This window comes from Zootoca vivipara, chromosome 13 (genome assembly GCF_965207765.1).
Source record: "Zootoca vivipara chromosome 13, rZooViv2.hap1.1, whole genome shotgun sequence".
In the NCBI taxonomy this organism is placed as follows: domain Eukaryota; kingdom Metazoa; phylum Chordata; class Lepidosauria; order Squamata; family Lacertidae; genus Zootoca; species Zootoca vivipara.
Genome location: NC_142596.1, coordinates 10,684,927 through 10,701,649, shown reverse-complemented (window position 1 = coordinate 10,701,649; position 16,723 = coordinate 10,684,927). Strand labels below are relative to the sequence as shown.

The following is a 16,723-nucleotide window of genomic DNA, read 5'->3' as shown; positions in this document are numbered from 1 at the left end:
TAATTAATAAGCCATTTGTTACAAATGATGAGACTCAACATAACCAGATATTGTACAGTACTGGAAATGCCTTTCTGGCACAATGATAGGCAGCTGACACAAAACAGTTTGGGAAACAGCCCTCCTCGAGAGATTAACAAATAAAGTGTGGTTGACATGTGAACAGATCAAGAAAGATGGCTTTACCCCTGTGTGATTTAATTACATAACATATGCCAGCACTCCAAAACATGAACACACACACACACACCCGCATTTGGCTCAGTCTGGTTGATCTAAATTTACATATAAACATAAATTATTATATTTGAACCCCGCTTCCATGTTCATCAATACACCAAGAGGAAAAATGACTATTGCTCATACTTCATCTAAGCACAATCACAAGGGCTCCTGACTGGGCATTTAGCAATGCAATGTTGAATATTATCTGTTAATTCTATTCTATCCTGTTTCCCCTTTGTTTTTGTTTAAATCAATTGACAAACCAAGAACCCAACAGTGGTACCTCGCAAGACGAATGCCTCACGCAACGAAAAACTCGCAAGACGAAAGTGTCTTGTGATGTTTCGGCACTTCGCAGGATGAAGTTTTCTGTGGCCGTGCTCCACAAGACAAAGGTTTTCGGCAGTTTTTTGTTTTGTTTTGTTGTTTTGCCGCTGCAAACCGTGCTTCGCAAAACAAAACAAAAAACCGCCAAAAATCTCGCTAGATGAAGCGACTCGCGGAACGAATTACTTTCGTCTTGCGAGGCACCACTGTACATTGACCACTAATAACGCACCATATGTTGTTGATATTGCTGAAAATTTATTATGCTATTTTTGTTATGTACAACTGACGTGAGACTTCAGTATTTATTTATTATTCCTATGATCCTTGTTTATAAAACCCAATAAAAAGTTACTCGATCCTTTCCACTTACAGTTAGGCCAAGCTGCATCCCACATCCTGCAACATTTTTGATAATCTTCTGCACACATTCCAGCTTGTCAACATCCTTTTTAAAGTGTACTGCCCAGAACTGGACACAGTATTCCAGGTGTGGCCTGACCAAGGCAGAGTAGAGTGGTACTATTTCTTTCCTTGATCTGGATACTAGACATCTGTTGATGCAGCCTAGATTAGCACTAGCTTTTTTTCTGCTTTATCACACTGTTAAGCTTGTGATCCACTTAAACCCTCTAGATCCATTTCACATGTACAGTTGTACCTCCGCTTACGTATCCCTCCGGTTATGTAAACTTTGGGATACGTAAGCGGCAAACCCGGAAGTATATTTCTGGGTTTTTGCCGCATGTGCATGTGCAGAAATGGTCTCTCCGGTTGTGAAAACCTTGGGATCTGGCTGGACCGGACCCCGTCCGCAACTGGGGTACCACTGTATTACTAATAAGCCAGGTGTCCCCCATCTTATATTCTTCCTGCCTAAATGCTGAACCTTATATTTGCCCCTATCAATGTCAAGTTCACTGGTTGGTAGCTTCCTGGGTCTTATCCCCCCCTTTTAAAGATGGGGACAACATTTGCCCACCTCCAGTCTGTAGGGGCGTCCCCTGTTCTCCAAGAATTCTCCAAGATCATAGGCAGAGGCTCTGAGCTTACATTTGCAAACTCCTTTAGTACCTTTGGGTGCAGCTCATCAGACCCTGGAGATTTGATTTGATTTATAGAAGCCAGGTGTTCCCTTACCACCTCTTTTCCTATCTTGGGCTGCAGCTCCCTCCTTATGTCACTTATTATGTTATCAGCAGGTTGGGCATTGCTCTCCTTTGGGAGAAGACAGAGGCAAAAGCAACACAAGACTTACCAGTACATTTGTAAAACATAAAAAAAGAATACCACACGTTGGGTTTTTTCAGCCTGTCGTCCCAGCCTGTCAAGACGGTTTTAAACTTTGAAGTGTGCATGCACATGAAAGCTCATACCAATGACAAACTTAGTTGGTCTCTAAGGTGCTACTGGAAGGAATTTTTTTAGCTTGTATGGTGTTGGCTGTCCTCTCCTATGCAAATCTGTTAAGCATCCCTCCCCCAAAGCCCTTCTCCAAGCGGTTAATAAAAAACAACACTGGGCCTGACAACGGAAATATCCTCCTGGTATTTGTGTGAGAAGTGGTCCTGGATAGTAAATGCACAGCATGACTGGGCAAAGTTCGTACGGTGAAGCATCTAGGCAGGAAGTTAGAAATGGGTCATCTGGAAGAATAAAGCAAAGGGTTGCCAGCATAGAGAACACAGAGTTTTGCTGCAAAAGGTGATGGACTGTGGAAATGTTTCACATTGAAAAGGTACTAAAGGGCAAGTCCGTGCTGTACTCCATACCGTGTGTGTGTGTGTGTGTGTGTGTGTGTGTGTGTGTGTGTGTACACACACACACACACACAATGTTGTTGATTACAGCTTGTACAATTAAAAAAAAGTAATACAAATAAGTGCTTTTAGAAAAGCGCTTGGAACTTGAAATGAGGGCAAAGCGGGCAGATGGATTTGCAGTTTGATCAAAAAGTGTCTTCCTGTGCATCCAAGGTCACATTAAAAACTTGTTTGTGTAAGTATTCAGATAGCTCAGAACGAGGCAGCCTTAAAGTAGCTTTTAGGATAGAAATGAGTGGTTTTGGCCCTCCATATGTTGCTGGATTTCATCAGCCCCAGCCAGCATGGGCTTCTGGTGAGGGATAGCAAAAGGTCAAGGCTCTCTGCTTCATGTTGTTTTTGAATGCGTAAGGTTTTGAGCTGTTGTTGCTGTGTTTTGTTTTTTGTTTTTAATTTAAATTTTAAAATGTGGCCTTGGGTCAGGCTATTCCTTGGCTAATTTTGGCTAAATGGAAATACCCAAAAGTGGGAGCTGCTGGAGGAAGATACCCCCCCCCCCCGCTGATTTTACTTGGCTAGAGATCCATCATTGACTCCCTCCCTCTTCACTGGCTTCCTGCCTGGGAAGGGAGAAATGAATCTTCTGTGTCCTGTGGACTTACCTCAAGACCATCCAAAGTGAATGGAGTCTTGTTCTTGTTTAACCGTTTCTAAAAATACAAGGAGCCAGGAAAACCTTCAGTGCCATGAATAGGCTCTAGATTTTAAGGAGAAGAAAGCAAAGCGTCTTCCTTCAGTGCTGGGGATGGAATGGCATCCTTCGACATATGTGACAGCAACTGGCTGGCTTAGATAGAGGTTGCATGGCAATCCGCCATTGGCCCACAGATCTCTTATCCAGCACCTAATCACTTTTCCCCAATGCACATCATCTATTGTCACTTTGCTTAATGGTAGGGCTGGCCCTTTGAAGAATTGTTGTAGAATATAACTTGTGGTGTGGCAGCCAATGGTATGGCACTTTCAAAGATTGTTTGGATTCTTGCAGGTTAGGCCTAATACCGGTAACAACAACAACAACAACAACAACTACTACTACTACTACTTATTATTTATACCCCACCCATCTGACTGGGTTTCCCCAGCCACTCTGGGTGGCTTCCAACAAAATATTAAAAATACAATAAAACATCAGACATAAAAAAACTTTCCTAAACAGGACTGCCTTCAAATGTCTTCTAAAAGTCAGATAGTTGTTCATTTCCTTGACATCTGATGGGAGGGCGTTCCACAGGGCGGGCGCCACTACTGAGAAGGCCCTCTGCCTGGTTCCTGTAATCTCACTTCTCACAATGAGGAATCACCAGAAGGCCCTCAGAGCTGGACCTCAGTGTCTGGACTGAACGATGGGGGTGGAGGCACTCCTTCAAGTATACTGGGTCGAGGCCATAGGAGGGGGGGGGGCTAAGGAGGGCTGCTATTGGGCAGTGACTGGTGGCCTGACTAGCTAGCATTGGGGCAACTGAGAGGAACTCAGGTTGTGGTTCTCCCTTTTTTTATTCTTGATGACGTAGGTTGGATAGAGAAATGAACTGGATAGAGATACTCTCCCCACTGCCAGCTGAGCAGGGATTTAAACCCAAGTCTCCTTAGTCCTAGTTTGGTTCTCTTGCCCAGGGTAGTCAATATGGTACTCTCCCGATGTTGTGGACTACAACTCCCATCAGCCTTGTTACCTCTGCTCTAGCAACCCAACCTTACTGGCTGTTGCAGTCTATGCATTTCAATACCACCACAATTGGTTCAGCTGCAGGTTCACAGCTCCTTCACTAGGTAGTCCTAAGCAAGTCACCACTGTCATGTTCTCAAGCCCTGCTCTGTAAAATGAGGATAATGGTGCTGGCCTGCCTTTCTAGGCTGTTGTTAATGGATTCCTGAGAAACTGGACATGAGCCCGTTTGAGCTGTCATGGAAAATGCTGCATAAACGCAAGGTGTGCTTTTACTCTCACGATTCATTATCCATGCTAACCTTTTTCCACCAGGGAGATCTCAATGGATTCTTTGTTCAGAGGTACATACGGTATCAAATTGTCACATTGGTACAGGGACAAGGCGTGTCTCTCCATCTCTGCCCACTGCCTTAATCAGATTGCCTGGTGATCAGATTAAGGCTCTTTGCTTTTCTCTCTAGCGTGCCAAGGTGACGGATCATTGGCAGCCATCTGGATTTAAGCCTGATAGAAGTTATACTTGATATTTGCCCTATACAGTATAGCCTGACGCATACACCTCTTTGCAGCACACTGTGCTCAGATTGACACGTGCCAGATGTGCATGGCTTTGGAAGCAACTTTCGCAGGAGGTTCTTGGCTGGCAGGATGATCAGCACTTTGGAACAAGCGTGTGATCTGTCTCACTGCCACTTTCATAGGTGCCGCTTAATGTTCATTTCACACTTGCAAGGAGTCAACCTTTAGTGTGCAAACACCTACACTATGGAACTCCCTGCCCATTTATATTAGGCAAACACCTTCACTGTATTGTTTTCAGTGCCTGCCAAAACCCTTTTTCTTCCAGCAAGTCTATCCCGACGTGAAATTTTAACGCATGATTTTAGTAAGTATAAGTTTTTTAAGATAGCTGGTTTTATTTTCTATTTTAAAATTTCTATTTTTATAAATTTATAAATAATGTTATTAAATTTTGAAATTTTATATGTGTTGGAAGCCACCCAAAATATTAAACATTAAAAACTGCCCTATACAGGACTGCCTTCAGATGTCTATGAAAAGTCATATAGTTGTTTAACTCTTTGACATCTGCTGGGAGGGCAGAAGGCTCCCTGCAATTTCACTTCTTGCAATGAGGGAACTTCCAGAAGACCCTTGGAGCTGGACCTCAGCGTCTAGGCTGAACGCTGGGGGTGGAGACGCTCCTTCAAGTATACAGGCCGTTTAGGGCTTTCAATGGTCTGTGAAGATGGGTATTGGATCTCAAAACATATGGAGGGCACCCTTTGCTGCTCTGGCTCTGATACCTATAGACCAGCAGGTGCTTAGTGCAGCCGTGGGTGTTCCTGAGCTCTTGGCACCCTGCTGTCAGTGCCCTGCCTTGCACATGTTGGAGAGGGGATTCTTCTGCCTGCCGGTGAGCAGCTTAAGGAGATCACCCAAAGGCTGTGGGTCTTGAGGCTGACCTGCCAGGAATGCTCCTTTTAAAAAGTTGCCAGCTTCCTGATTCAGAGCTTGTATACTTGCCGTTGCTTGCCGACACAACGGCAGCCTTCAGCAGCTGAGTCCGGCAAGCAAGGAGGCGCCATGGAGAATGTCTCTGCTCTGGGCAGGTAAGGCAAACTGCTTGGAAAGCGCCACTAAAGAAAACGTCTGTAGTAGGGAGAAGGGGAGTTAGCTGGAGAGCAGGAGCGATTTGGATTTCAGAAAGCGCTGGAGGGAGAACTGAATGGACGAGGGCAGCCCCCAGTTGAAGATGGGCGTGTTGGCAGCTTCTAAGGAAAATAATACTCATGCACACAATGTTAGTATTATTATTATTTGCATGCAGGGTTGTGTGTCCAAAAATTAGCTTTAAAAAAAATAGTTTTTAAAATTGAATTTTCCAAAAAGATGCAAATCCAAGAACAGTCAAACAATACAAAACAAACCACAATTAATCAAAACAATACATTCTATATGTACATTTAAAGGGGGGGAGGGTTGGGTGGCAGAAGAGCTGGTGGTCCCAGACCCACCCAGTGCTCAGACGTACAAGCAAATAAATCTGTACATGGAATCCACGCAGCGGAGAAATCCCCATCTTCCTTGTGCTTATGGAAGATCACCTTCTCATAAGCTGCCCATCAAGTCATGTCTTCTGTCCATTGTGTGACACTGGGGTGGGATGAGTGGACCTCTCCTTCTAGTTATTGAAGCATATTTGACGTTTAGCCACAATGAAAGCTAATTTTAGGCTGCATACGTGCTGTACCTTTGAAGCACATTCTTTCCCTCAAAGAATTCTGGGAGCTGTAGTTTATCTCTCCCAGCCAACCTTAGCAATCAACAGTGCCTAGCATTCTGTGTGTCTGTGTGTGTGCCTCAAATGTGCCATAAAGTGTGTACGCAACTCAGATTGGCTCTTGTGGTTTTGTGCATAATTTGTGTATTAGCCCTTGGGGAGCTACTGCCAGGCTAGCCAGCTCATGTGTGTGCGCTTGTGTTTTTCTCTGTGTGTGTGTGTGGATGTTGAGGCTTCATTTTGCCTTGGGTTGCTCAATGGGCCTCTGTTCTGGATGGGAGTATGTAAGGTGAAGGATGGATCCTGAACTCTCCTCAATACACTGCCTCTTCCCTTCCCTGCTTTAGAGCTGTGGAATCCAGCCTTTGCCCAGACAGGCAAATCCTTCTCTTTATCCGCTCTTGAGAAATCCTAGCTTAAAGTATGCCTGAGCAAATCTCTGCCTTGTCTGTTTGAGGCAGAAAATCCACTTAAGGGATGTGTGTGTATGTGTGTCTTTGTCTAAGCAGACCTGTGCAGTTGCTGCTTTATGGGTTGGGGCTTCAGGATGGCTTAGCCTTAGAGGGTCAACTTGGCACTTTGAAGGCAGAGGAACTGCGAGGTTCACAACTCCAAATCTTGTCTCTATTTCTGTGATGTTTGTCTGTAGGGTTTGTGGAGTCGGGGTGAATGGTTGAGCAGATGTGTCGCACGTATTATCCTAAGAAGGATCTGCAACCATATCAGCATAGGCATAGCATGGAGGTGGGGGTACAGGGGTGGCTGCCCCGGGTGCAAAATTGTTAGTGGATGCAAAATTTCAGCATCTGGTGCTGCCTCAATACAGCTGCGCACATCCGTCACTGGGGTCCATTGAAAACGGCTTCTCCATGCAAACCAAGAAGAGACCTCTCCAGACAACAGAACAGCGCTTATTTTCTTATCACTGCGGCTGCGATCTCCTGTTGAATGCACATGTTTACTCTGTCCGTTTTCCTCCCTCCCCTCTATGTGGTCAGTGGCGTAGTAATGGGACGGGGGGCTGAGTTTGGGTGACCATCTCCGACGGCTGCCGCTGCCCCTGCAAGCACCCCTCGGCGCCCACGTGGAGGCAAGGCTGGGGTGCACTGTGGAAAGAGCTCTGGCGGCTTCCGAGCCAGGCTCCTCCATGGCGTCTCCTCTCTTGCCGGAGGAGCTGCCCTCTGCTGGCAGCGCAGCCCTCGGCCGCCTCCACGATGGCCCTGAAGAAAGCCAGGCGGTGGGCGAGCAGGACCAGCCCCTGCGGAGCCAGCGCAAACTGGCTGTGAGGAGAACCGCCTCGAGCGTGATAAGGATGGGGGGAGGGAGGGCCAGAGGGGGAGGGGGAGGCCTGTGTGCGACAGACACCCCGGCCTTCGGGTTTGCCGCCCCAGGCGGCCAGGCGGCTAGCTACATGGTCCCCAGCACTGGCAACCCACGCTATGCCACTGCATGTCAGAGTATTAGTGGAGGCAGGGATAGAAAATAGCCAGGCACATTTTGCAACTGGGGTGGGTCCGATTGTAAACAAGTGGAGATCTCTAGATGCCAGGCTAGTGACTGGGGAAAGCAAAATGTCAGAGAAGGATCTGAAATATTTTCCATGAAGCTTGAATTTGTTTTATTCTAGATTGTTTTAGTTGATGTTTCAACGTGTTGTAAACCGCATTGATATTTGTTATTTAAAATATAAATGACATAAAGTGGTATAGAAATGAAATAATCATCATTATCATCTTCATTGGAAAAAGGCACCTAGACATTCCATTGTGGTGACCGTAACCCAGGTTTAAGGTGTGTGTGTGTGTGTGTGTGTGAGAGAGAGAGAGAGAGAGAGAGAGAGAAAGAGAAAGAGAAAGAGGGAGAGTGAGTGAGTGTCTGTATGGGGGCAAAACTAAATAATAATGGTGCTATATATACCTTGTTCAGGAAGGAATTTTACAGCTTTTTACAGCTTAGGGGCTGCCACAGAGAAAGCCCTCTACTGAACCATCACCACCCGTAACTTCTGAGGGTGGTGGAATTACTAAGAGGGCCTGTCTCTGATCTCAACCCCAGAGGCTATTTAGGGAAGAAAGCAGACTTTTGGAAATCTGGGGCTTTAAACACTAATGCGAATTGAATTGGAGCCAGAAACAAGCTGGCAACCAGTGATGTCTAAAGCTGCCCCCCTCCCCAACACCACCCCCGTCTTGTCTGGGTTCAACTTCAGCCTGTTCGCCTTCCTTCACTTTCATTTGACTACACTCCCAAGCTAGGAGTGTGCAAAGAATAAAGACCGTTCTTAATAGTATTTCTTGTTTATATAGCACCAGTGATGTGCCTGTGCTTCATAGAGCGACACAAGGAGAAGACTGGTCTCTGATCATGGAGTATTTACACCCTGACATACCCTTAGGACCTATGCGCCTTTACTTTTTCTTCCATACTTTTCAGGCAGAGGTCCTCAATTTAAAGCTCTTGTGTCCAAGCGCTCTCTCCCCCCCCCCCTGCAAATACCTGCTCTTTAAAGCTGAAGCACAACAAACAGCAAGAAGGGGGGATTGCTTGGACACAGAGCTTTAAAGCTTAGACCAGGCATCCCCAAACTTCGGCCCTCCAGATATTTTGGACTACAATTCCCATCTTCCCCGACCACTGGTCCTGTTAGCTAGGGATCATGGGAGTTGTAGGCCAAAACATCTGGAGGGCCGCAGTTTGGGGATGCCTGGCTTAGACTATGCCTAGAAAGTTTTGAGAAAAGGTAAGTGGGTGTGTCAAGTTCCAGAGAATGAGAAGCACATGCCAAAAGGAAGTACAGTATATTATTGCACCAGGCCATGTTCAGAGTGCCTGAAGGAAACGGTTGAAATTTTGCAATGCTATCCCAAGTGCAGAGAAGAGAAAACAGAAAGCAAAATGACCGTTAGGTGGTCTGGGCCATTGCTTAATCAGTGAAGCTGAATGCCTTTGTTCTTTTTTAAGAAACAAAGCACCAGGAAGTGGCTGCACTTAACTGGATTACAACCCAAGGGGTGGAGTGGCCCCGTTGCGTGGTGCTCTCGCTCTCAACAATGTCCGTCCCCTGGAAACGCATTCCTGTGCCAATGCTGGAGTGCCAAACATAACATCCAAAAATAAATGCAACAGCCAGGCTAAACAAGAGGTTGACTTTCCCCCTCTGAAGCCAATTCCATCTTTCCTTCCTACCTCACAAGGTCTCTCTCACACACACACACACACACACACACAGAGAGAGAGAGAGAGAGAGAGAGAGAGAGAGAGAGAGAGAGAGAGACAGAGACAGACAGACAGACAGACAGACAGACAGACAGACAGACAGACAGAGTTCCGACCTAAGGACTCCTATCTTGCTTCAATTCTGTCCTCGCAATGACCCTATAAGGCTGGTTAGGTGAAGGTCAAGGTGAGTTGCCCAACAGCTTTGTGGCTCAAGAAATACCATAGCCAGCTGCTATTTATCCACAGAATTCTGTCCATTTTGTCCATAGTTAAGCTGCCATTTGTTTAGGCTTGTCTGCTCCAACTGGCAGAGTTGCCTCTACCTGTGCAACTGCAAGGGAACAGCCACAGCACCAGGCAACAAAATGCAGCCAGTGTGTGTGTGTGTAGACAGCTTGGGCACCCATAGTGGCCTGTACTGGAGGCCTATGTGAGCTGCCCATCTGTGCCTTAGGATCTCAGGCACAGAGATCCGTAGCATCTGCTCTGGGTGCAGAAGGCCCCAGGTTCGACACATGACATCTCCAGGTGTCTCTTGCCTGAAACTACACAGCTGCCAGTCAGTGTAGACAATAATGAGCTAGATGGACCAGTGGCCTGGCGCTCAGTATAAGGCAGCGTCCTATGTTCCTCTTTGACTTTCAACCTCAGTCCTGGTGTCGGTGCACTTCATCCATGGGCAGCTGGGCCTCAGCACCCATACTTTGCTTGCTATCTCTTCCTTTTGCTTTCTACTTAAGGTGCTGGGACATGTTAGCTCAGTCAGTAGAGCGTGAAACACTTAATCTCACGATCGTGAGTTTGAGCTCCGTGTTGGGCAAAAGGATTCCTGCATCGCAGGGGGTTGGCCTGGATGACCCTCGTGGTCCCTTCCAACTCTGCAGTTCTGTAGGCTTGGATCTGATGTGCCCCAACAAGTTTCTAGGTGGAGCCACCAATGCCTAATAGAGTGAACTTCCCATCATCTGCTTTCCCATCATCTTGGCCTTGTTCCTGTAAACAGCAGTAAGTCAGGTGTTCTCTGATAAGCTATATGCAAACATCTATGCCAGGCATCTCCAAACTGCAGCCCTCCAGATGTTTTGGACTACAATTCCCATCATCCCTGACCACTGGTTCTGTTAGCTAGGGATCATGGGAGTTGTAGGCCAAAACATCTGGAGGGCCGCAGTTTGGGGATGCCTGATCTATGCCATTGGGGAGAGAGGCTTCACGGAGGAAGTGTTTGGATGGTAGTTGTGGGGTGGAAACTAGGCATTTCACACATCTTCTTGTTAGAACTTCTTGCGTAATGTATGAATGGTTCACCCTACTGTAGTGAGATGCGGAAAGCCTGCCCTTGTTTGCAGCACAAGTCCCATCTCAACACCTTGGCATGGAAGCTGTGATTTCATGCTTACATGAATGAGAGAAGGCCAGCATGTCTCTGGACCTTCTGGAGAGGCTGCCTCCTTCCCCAGTTGCTAAAATGCCTTGCTCGGATGTTTGCCTGAGACAGGTATGGTGAACCTTTGACCCTCCCAATGTGGCTGAACTAGACAGCTCCCATCAGCTCTAGCAAGCATGGCCAATGACCAGGGATGATGGTTCAGCAACATCTTGAGTTCAAAGGTCTACCATACCTAGCTTCATGGCTGCTTGGGGATTTGTACTGTTCATGCCTATGGACTTCCTCCCCCTTTCCCTAATTCTACCCAAAGTCTCAGAAGTGCTGTCCTTTTGATCCCCGGGGCCATATCCTGCCAGGGAGGATGAAGCGAGTCCAGTTGATGCATTCCTTTCCCAGTCTCAACATCTCCAGGACGAGCTGAACTCCTCTCGCTGCCTTGGCCCTGGGAATGGCTAAAAGTAGCAACAAAGCTGACCCAGAAATAGCTCAAAGATTTCCAAGAAAACAGCGGCATGCATGAGATCAAAAGATTTCTCTCTCACTCACTCACTCTCTTTTTCTCTCTCTCCTTATATCCCCCCACCCCCACAAACCTCTCTTCAGATCGTCCTTTGTAGATAAGTATCTTGCATTGCATTGCGCTGGCATTGAAACAGTGCAGTGTCTAGAAAACAAACAACTTTGGGGTTTAGAGCAAGGAAGATGGCATGTTGCTGAGTTAAACCATGACTTGCTGGTCCAAATGTCCAAACCTGGTTAGTGCATCTGCTGCTCGTGGTGCATTGTGCGCTGGTGTCTTGGTCCCGAGTGCCATGTGCCTGGGATGGAAGCAACCGTGGCCATCACAATGTGCACTGGCTGAGAAGAAGGCTGAGTGATGCTTAATAATAATAATAATAATAATAATAATAATAATAATAATAATAATTTGTTGTTTATACCCCGCCCATCTGGCTGGGTTTCCCCAGCCACTCTGGGCAGCTTCCAACAGAATATTATTATTAATTATAAAGCGATTAAACATTTAAAACTTCCCTAAACAGGGCTGCCTTCAGATGTCTTCTAAAAGTCAGATAGTTGTTTATTTCCTTGACATGGGAAGACGTTCCACAGGGCGGGCGCCACTACCGAGAAGGCCCTCTTCCTGGTTCCCTGTAACCTCACAGTGAGGGAACTGCCAGAAGGCCTTCGGAGCTGGACCTCAGTGTCTGGGCTGAACACTGGGGGTGGAGACGTTCCTTCAGGTATACTGGGCCTAGGCTGTTGAGGGCTTTAAAGGTCAGCACCAACACTTTGAATTGTGCTCGGAAACGTACTGGGAAACGTAGTCTTTCAGGACCGCTGTTATATGGTCTCGGAGGCCACTCCCAGTCACCAGTCTAGCTGCCGCATTCTGGATTATTTGTAGTTTCCGAGTCCCACGTAGAGCGCATTGCAATAGTCCAAGCAGGAGATAACTAGACCATGCACCACTCTGGCGAGACAGCCTCCGGGCTTGAGCTTCAGGCCTTTTGGAGGAAATGATTTGACTCAGGGGTAGAGCATTTTCTTTGCATGTAGAAAGTCCCAGGTTCCATCTTCATCCATCTCCTAGTAGGGCTGGGAGAAAGCCCTGTCTGAAATCCTGGAGAGCTGCTTCCTGTCCATCTAGGCAAGACTTAACTGAGATGGACCATTGGTTCTGACTCTGTAGAAGACAGCTTCCTAGGCTCCCCATATTTGCCTGCGTGGGGCTGTTTTGTTCTCCTTCCGCACGAGCGAACAAGCCAGGAAGTCCCAGTTAGCCATCGCTTCCCCATTGTATCCAAACTAAGGAACCAAAGTTAACGGCTTCCAAGCAAGCCAGGATGCAGAAGCCAACTTTCAACCACAGTGGTTGGAACGGGAAGGTACAGTTAACAGCAACTATCTTGCTGGTTTCCCTCAGTTGCGCAAAGTGCCTGTGTGCAGGTGCCTGAAGCTCACACACATTTCAGTTCATCAGAGCCAAGATTTGATTGTCTAAACATGGATGTTGTGAGTAGTGGGGGAAGGTGGGAAGTAATGGTTATAGATGGAGGACAAGGAGGAGGACCTGTAGGAAACCTTCTGCTCTGCTGAACCACACTTATCAAGGATGTGCTAAAGCTTCACTTTTAAAATGTTGCTTAGCTGTGCTTGATTCTCATGCCAATAAGTACAGTAGGTTGGGTTCTTCAGAATGTCCCCACTCCAAGCTCTCTGTTTTGTATGCTTCACGGCGCCACCTTCCCAGCTTTGTTGGACATTGCAGCTCTGGCCTTTTACTGTGGGTAATGCCTGAGCCTGACCAAAAGAAAATAAAAAGTGGTACCTTCGACAAAATGTTGTAGCATGGAGTACTCCTGTTCGTGATTCCACCTAGAATCTGCTTTTCCATGCCTTAACTGGACTATTTTAGCGTCCCCATTTATTGTGCCACCAGGTATTTTATTTGTGTACTTCTGAAAACGTTTGGGTTTCTTCCAACCTGCCAATATTGATCCCTTACATATGAATGATGTCATCTTGCTTTTGAAGGATGAAATCTTGGAGAATGAGTTTGCTAGATGGTTTTTATTTTTAAAACAAGATACCTAAATCAGTCTCTCTACCTCACCTCTATGCCATCTTTCATTGTCTCCCTTTGCTTATTAGACAAAGTGCTAATTCATACGACAAAACACTACCTGGCTAATTAACTTAGCAGCATGAAAGTCAATCTGTGATTAGACTAGATGTGTGTGTGTGCGTGCCCCATCCTTTCTCATCCGGAATGGAAGCTCCGGGTCAGTATTAACCTGCTGAAAGAATATACAGTGGTACCTCGGGTTACAAACGCTTCAGGTTACAAACGCTTCAGGTTACAAACTCCACTAACCCAGAAATAGTACCTCGGGTTAAGAACTTTGCTTCAGGATGAGAACAGAAATAAGTAAAATTGTTGTGTAAAAATGATACATGGGAGAAAAAAACCCGAGACATTGCACTACCTTTGTAACCCAAGAAAATCCTTAATAAAAATAATTACAAAAAAAAAAAACTTGCTTCGGTGGCACAGCGGCAGCAGGAGGCCCCATTAGCTAAAGCGGTGCTTCAGGTTAAGAACAGTTTCAGGTTAAGAACGGACCTCCGGAACGAATTAAGTTCTTAAGTAGAGGTACCACTGTATAGTAATCTTGGCTAAAACATTCCCTCACTCCCTTCTATGTACTTGACCTAGTTTGAAGTTCGACAAAAAGAGAAAGTGTGTGAGAGAAAGAGAAGGTGATAAGAAAAGAAGTATTGGGATGAATGTATCGTATAAGGACATTGCAAGGAGGTTATACGGGGCAAGCTTTTCAGCAGCTACAAACTTCATTATGGCTTTTTGCTGCTGCCTTGCAAGATTTTATCTTTCTTTCCGCTTAGTGGCATGGTACGTGCTCTGCCTGGAGACCCCAGTTTTAATCCCAGGCATCGCCAGTTAAGGTAACCAGGGAGCAGGTGATGGGAAGGACCCTTCTCTGCCCAGGAACTTGGAGAGTGGCTGCCAGCCAGAGCAAATAACACATAGTCTGACCTGCTATAAAGCAGCTTCCAATGTTTCAGCAACATAGGAATGTGGGAGAGCTGTCTTGTACCGAGGCAGACTGTGGCTCCATCTGAGTATTGTCTACACTGACGGGCAGCTGCCAGGGACTAAAGCTGGGTCATTCTGCATGCAAAGCAGGCGCTCTGCTGCTGAGCTACGCCCCTATCCCAATAGCAATATATACAGCCTAAGCCCAATATATCTATCTATATATATGTAAAAAGGGCATGTGGGTTGTTTGCTGTTTAGTCGTTTAGTCGTGTCCGACTCTTCGTGACCCCATGGACCATAGCACGCCAGGCACTCCTGTCTTGCACTGCCTCCCGCAGTTTGGTCAAACTCATGTTCGTAGCTTCGAGAACACTGTCCAAACATCTCGTCCTCTGTCGTCCCCTTCTCCTAGTGCCCTCAATCTTTCCCAACATCAGGGTCTTTTCCAAGGATTCTTCTCTTCTCATGAGGTGGCCAAAGTATTGGAGCCTCAGCTTCACGATCTGTCCTTCCAGTGAGCACTCAGGGCTGATTTCCTTCAGAATTGATAGGTTTGATCTTCTTGCAGTCCATGGGACTCTCAAGAGTCTCCTCCAGCACCATAATTCAAAAGCATCAATTCTTTGGCGATCAGCCTTCTTTATGGTCCAGCTCTCACTTCCATACATCACCACTGGGAAAACCATAGCTTTAACTATACGGACCTTTGTAGGCAAGGTGATGTCTCTGCTTTTTAAGATGCTGTCTAGGTTTGTCATTGCTTTTCTCCCAAGAAGCAGGTGTCTTTTAATTTTGTGACTGCTGTCACCATCTGCAGTGATCAAGGAGCCCAAGAAGGTAAAATCTCTCACTGCCTCCATTTCTTCCCCTTCTATTTGCCAGGAGGTGATGGGACCAGTGGCCATGATCTTGGTTTTTTGTGATGTTGAGCTTCAGACCATATTTTGCGCTCTCCTCTTTCACCCTCATTAAAAGGTTCTTTAATTCCTCCTCGCTTTCTGCCATCAAGGTTGTGTCATCTGCATATCTGAGGTTGTTGATATTTCTTCCAGCAATCTTAATTCCAGTTTGGGATTCATCTAGTCCAGCCTTTCGCATGATGAATTCTGCATATAAGTTAAATAAGCAGGGAGACAATATACAACCTTGTTGTACTCCTTTCCCAATTTTGAACCAATCAGTTGTTCCATATCCAGTTCTAACTGTAGCTTCTTGTCCCACATAGAGATTTCTCAGGAGACAGATGAGGTGATCAGGCACTCCCATTTCTTTAAGAACTTGCCATAGTTTGCTGTGGTCGACACAGTCAAAGGCTTTTGCATAGTCAATGAAGCAGAAGTAGACGTTTTTCTGGAACTCTCTAGCTTTCTCCATAATCCAGCGCATGTTTGCTATTTGGTCTCTGGTTCCTCTGCCCCTTCGAAATCCAGCTTGCACTTCTGGGAGTTCTCGGTCCACATACTGCCTAAGCCTGCCTTGTAGGCAGTGAGTCTCCACTTTTCTCCGAAACCGCTTGACCGATTGTGTTCAAATTCGGACACAACGTCCCATGCTGCGTCTCCTTTCCCCCTTAAGGGCTGCTTCCTCCGCTATGCCTTGTTGCAAACCCTAAGATCAATTGAGGGCGCCCCTTAAGTGCCCCCCACGTGCCACATTCAGAGAACAGCACTGCTGCTGTGTATTGTTGCCCACTTCCCCCTGGACAATAAGAGCCATGGTTTTCAGCAGCGGCTGCAAGTAAATCAATAGAAGAGTTGGCCACAATCCCTAGAGGTTTTTAATCTATTTTTATTATTGCTTAGATAGCACCTAAGGATCTGTGGTTGCATCAGTCTGCTCACATGCTTTGTACCTGAAAATACTTAAAATAGCTTTGCCGGCCTCTGCCCCTTCCCGTTTCCCTGCCTGCTTTTCTTTTCACTTTCTCAGTTTGCCGCTTTAGCAAGTCAGGCCACCTGGGAGATTTTGGCCACAGCAATGCAGATGTTGGTAACTTCAAGACTGGCTTACTGAAATGCACTTTTGTGGATTCTGTGGAAATGGTAGTTAGTGCAGAATTCTGCAGCACCATTGCTGACCAGAGTGAGATCTTGTCGGCGTATTGCACCTCTGCTCAAACATCTGCGTTGGCTGCCATTTTGTTACTAGGACAGGTATTGGACTATAAAGGTTTTATTATTGGTAAATAAAACTCTTTAAGTTTACTTAAAGGATTGCCTTG

General features: G+C 46.3%; 1 protein-coding gene across 3 annotated transcripts in view; it reads left to right on the top strand.

Moving 5' to 3' along the window:
* GRAMD2A (GRAM domain containing 2A) overlaps positions 1–16,723 on the top strand; it is a 63,094-nt gene that overhangs the window by 13,615 nt on the left and 32,756 nt on the right. Inside the window, exon 1 of one of the 3 annotated variants that reach the window (XM_035130793.3) lies at positions 5,508–5,660. The exons of the other annotated variants lie outside the window; for them this stretch is intronic. Coding sequence (XP_034986684.1) covers positions 5,635–5,660 — 26 coding nt within the window. The 5' untranslated portion in view covers positions 5,508–5,634. Of the gene's footprint in view, positions 1–5,507; positions 5,661–16,723 lie in introns of those variants that run through there. 3 annotated transcript variants of the gene reach the window in all.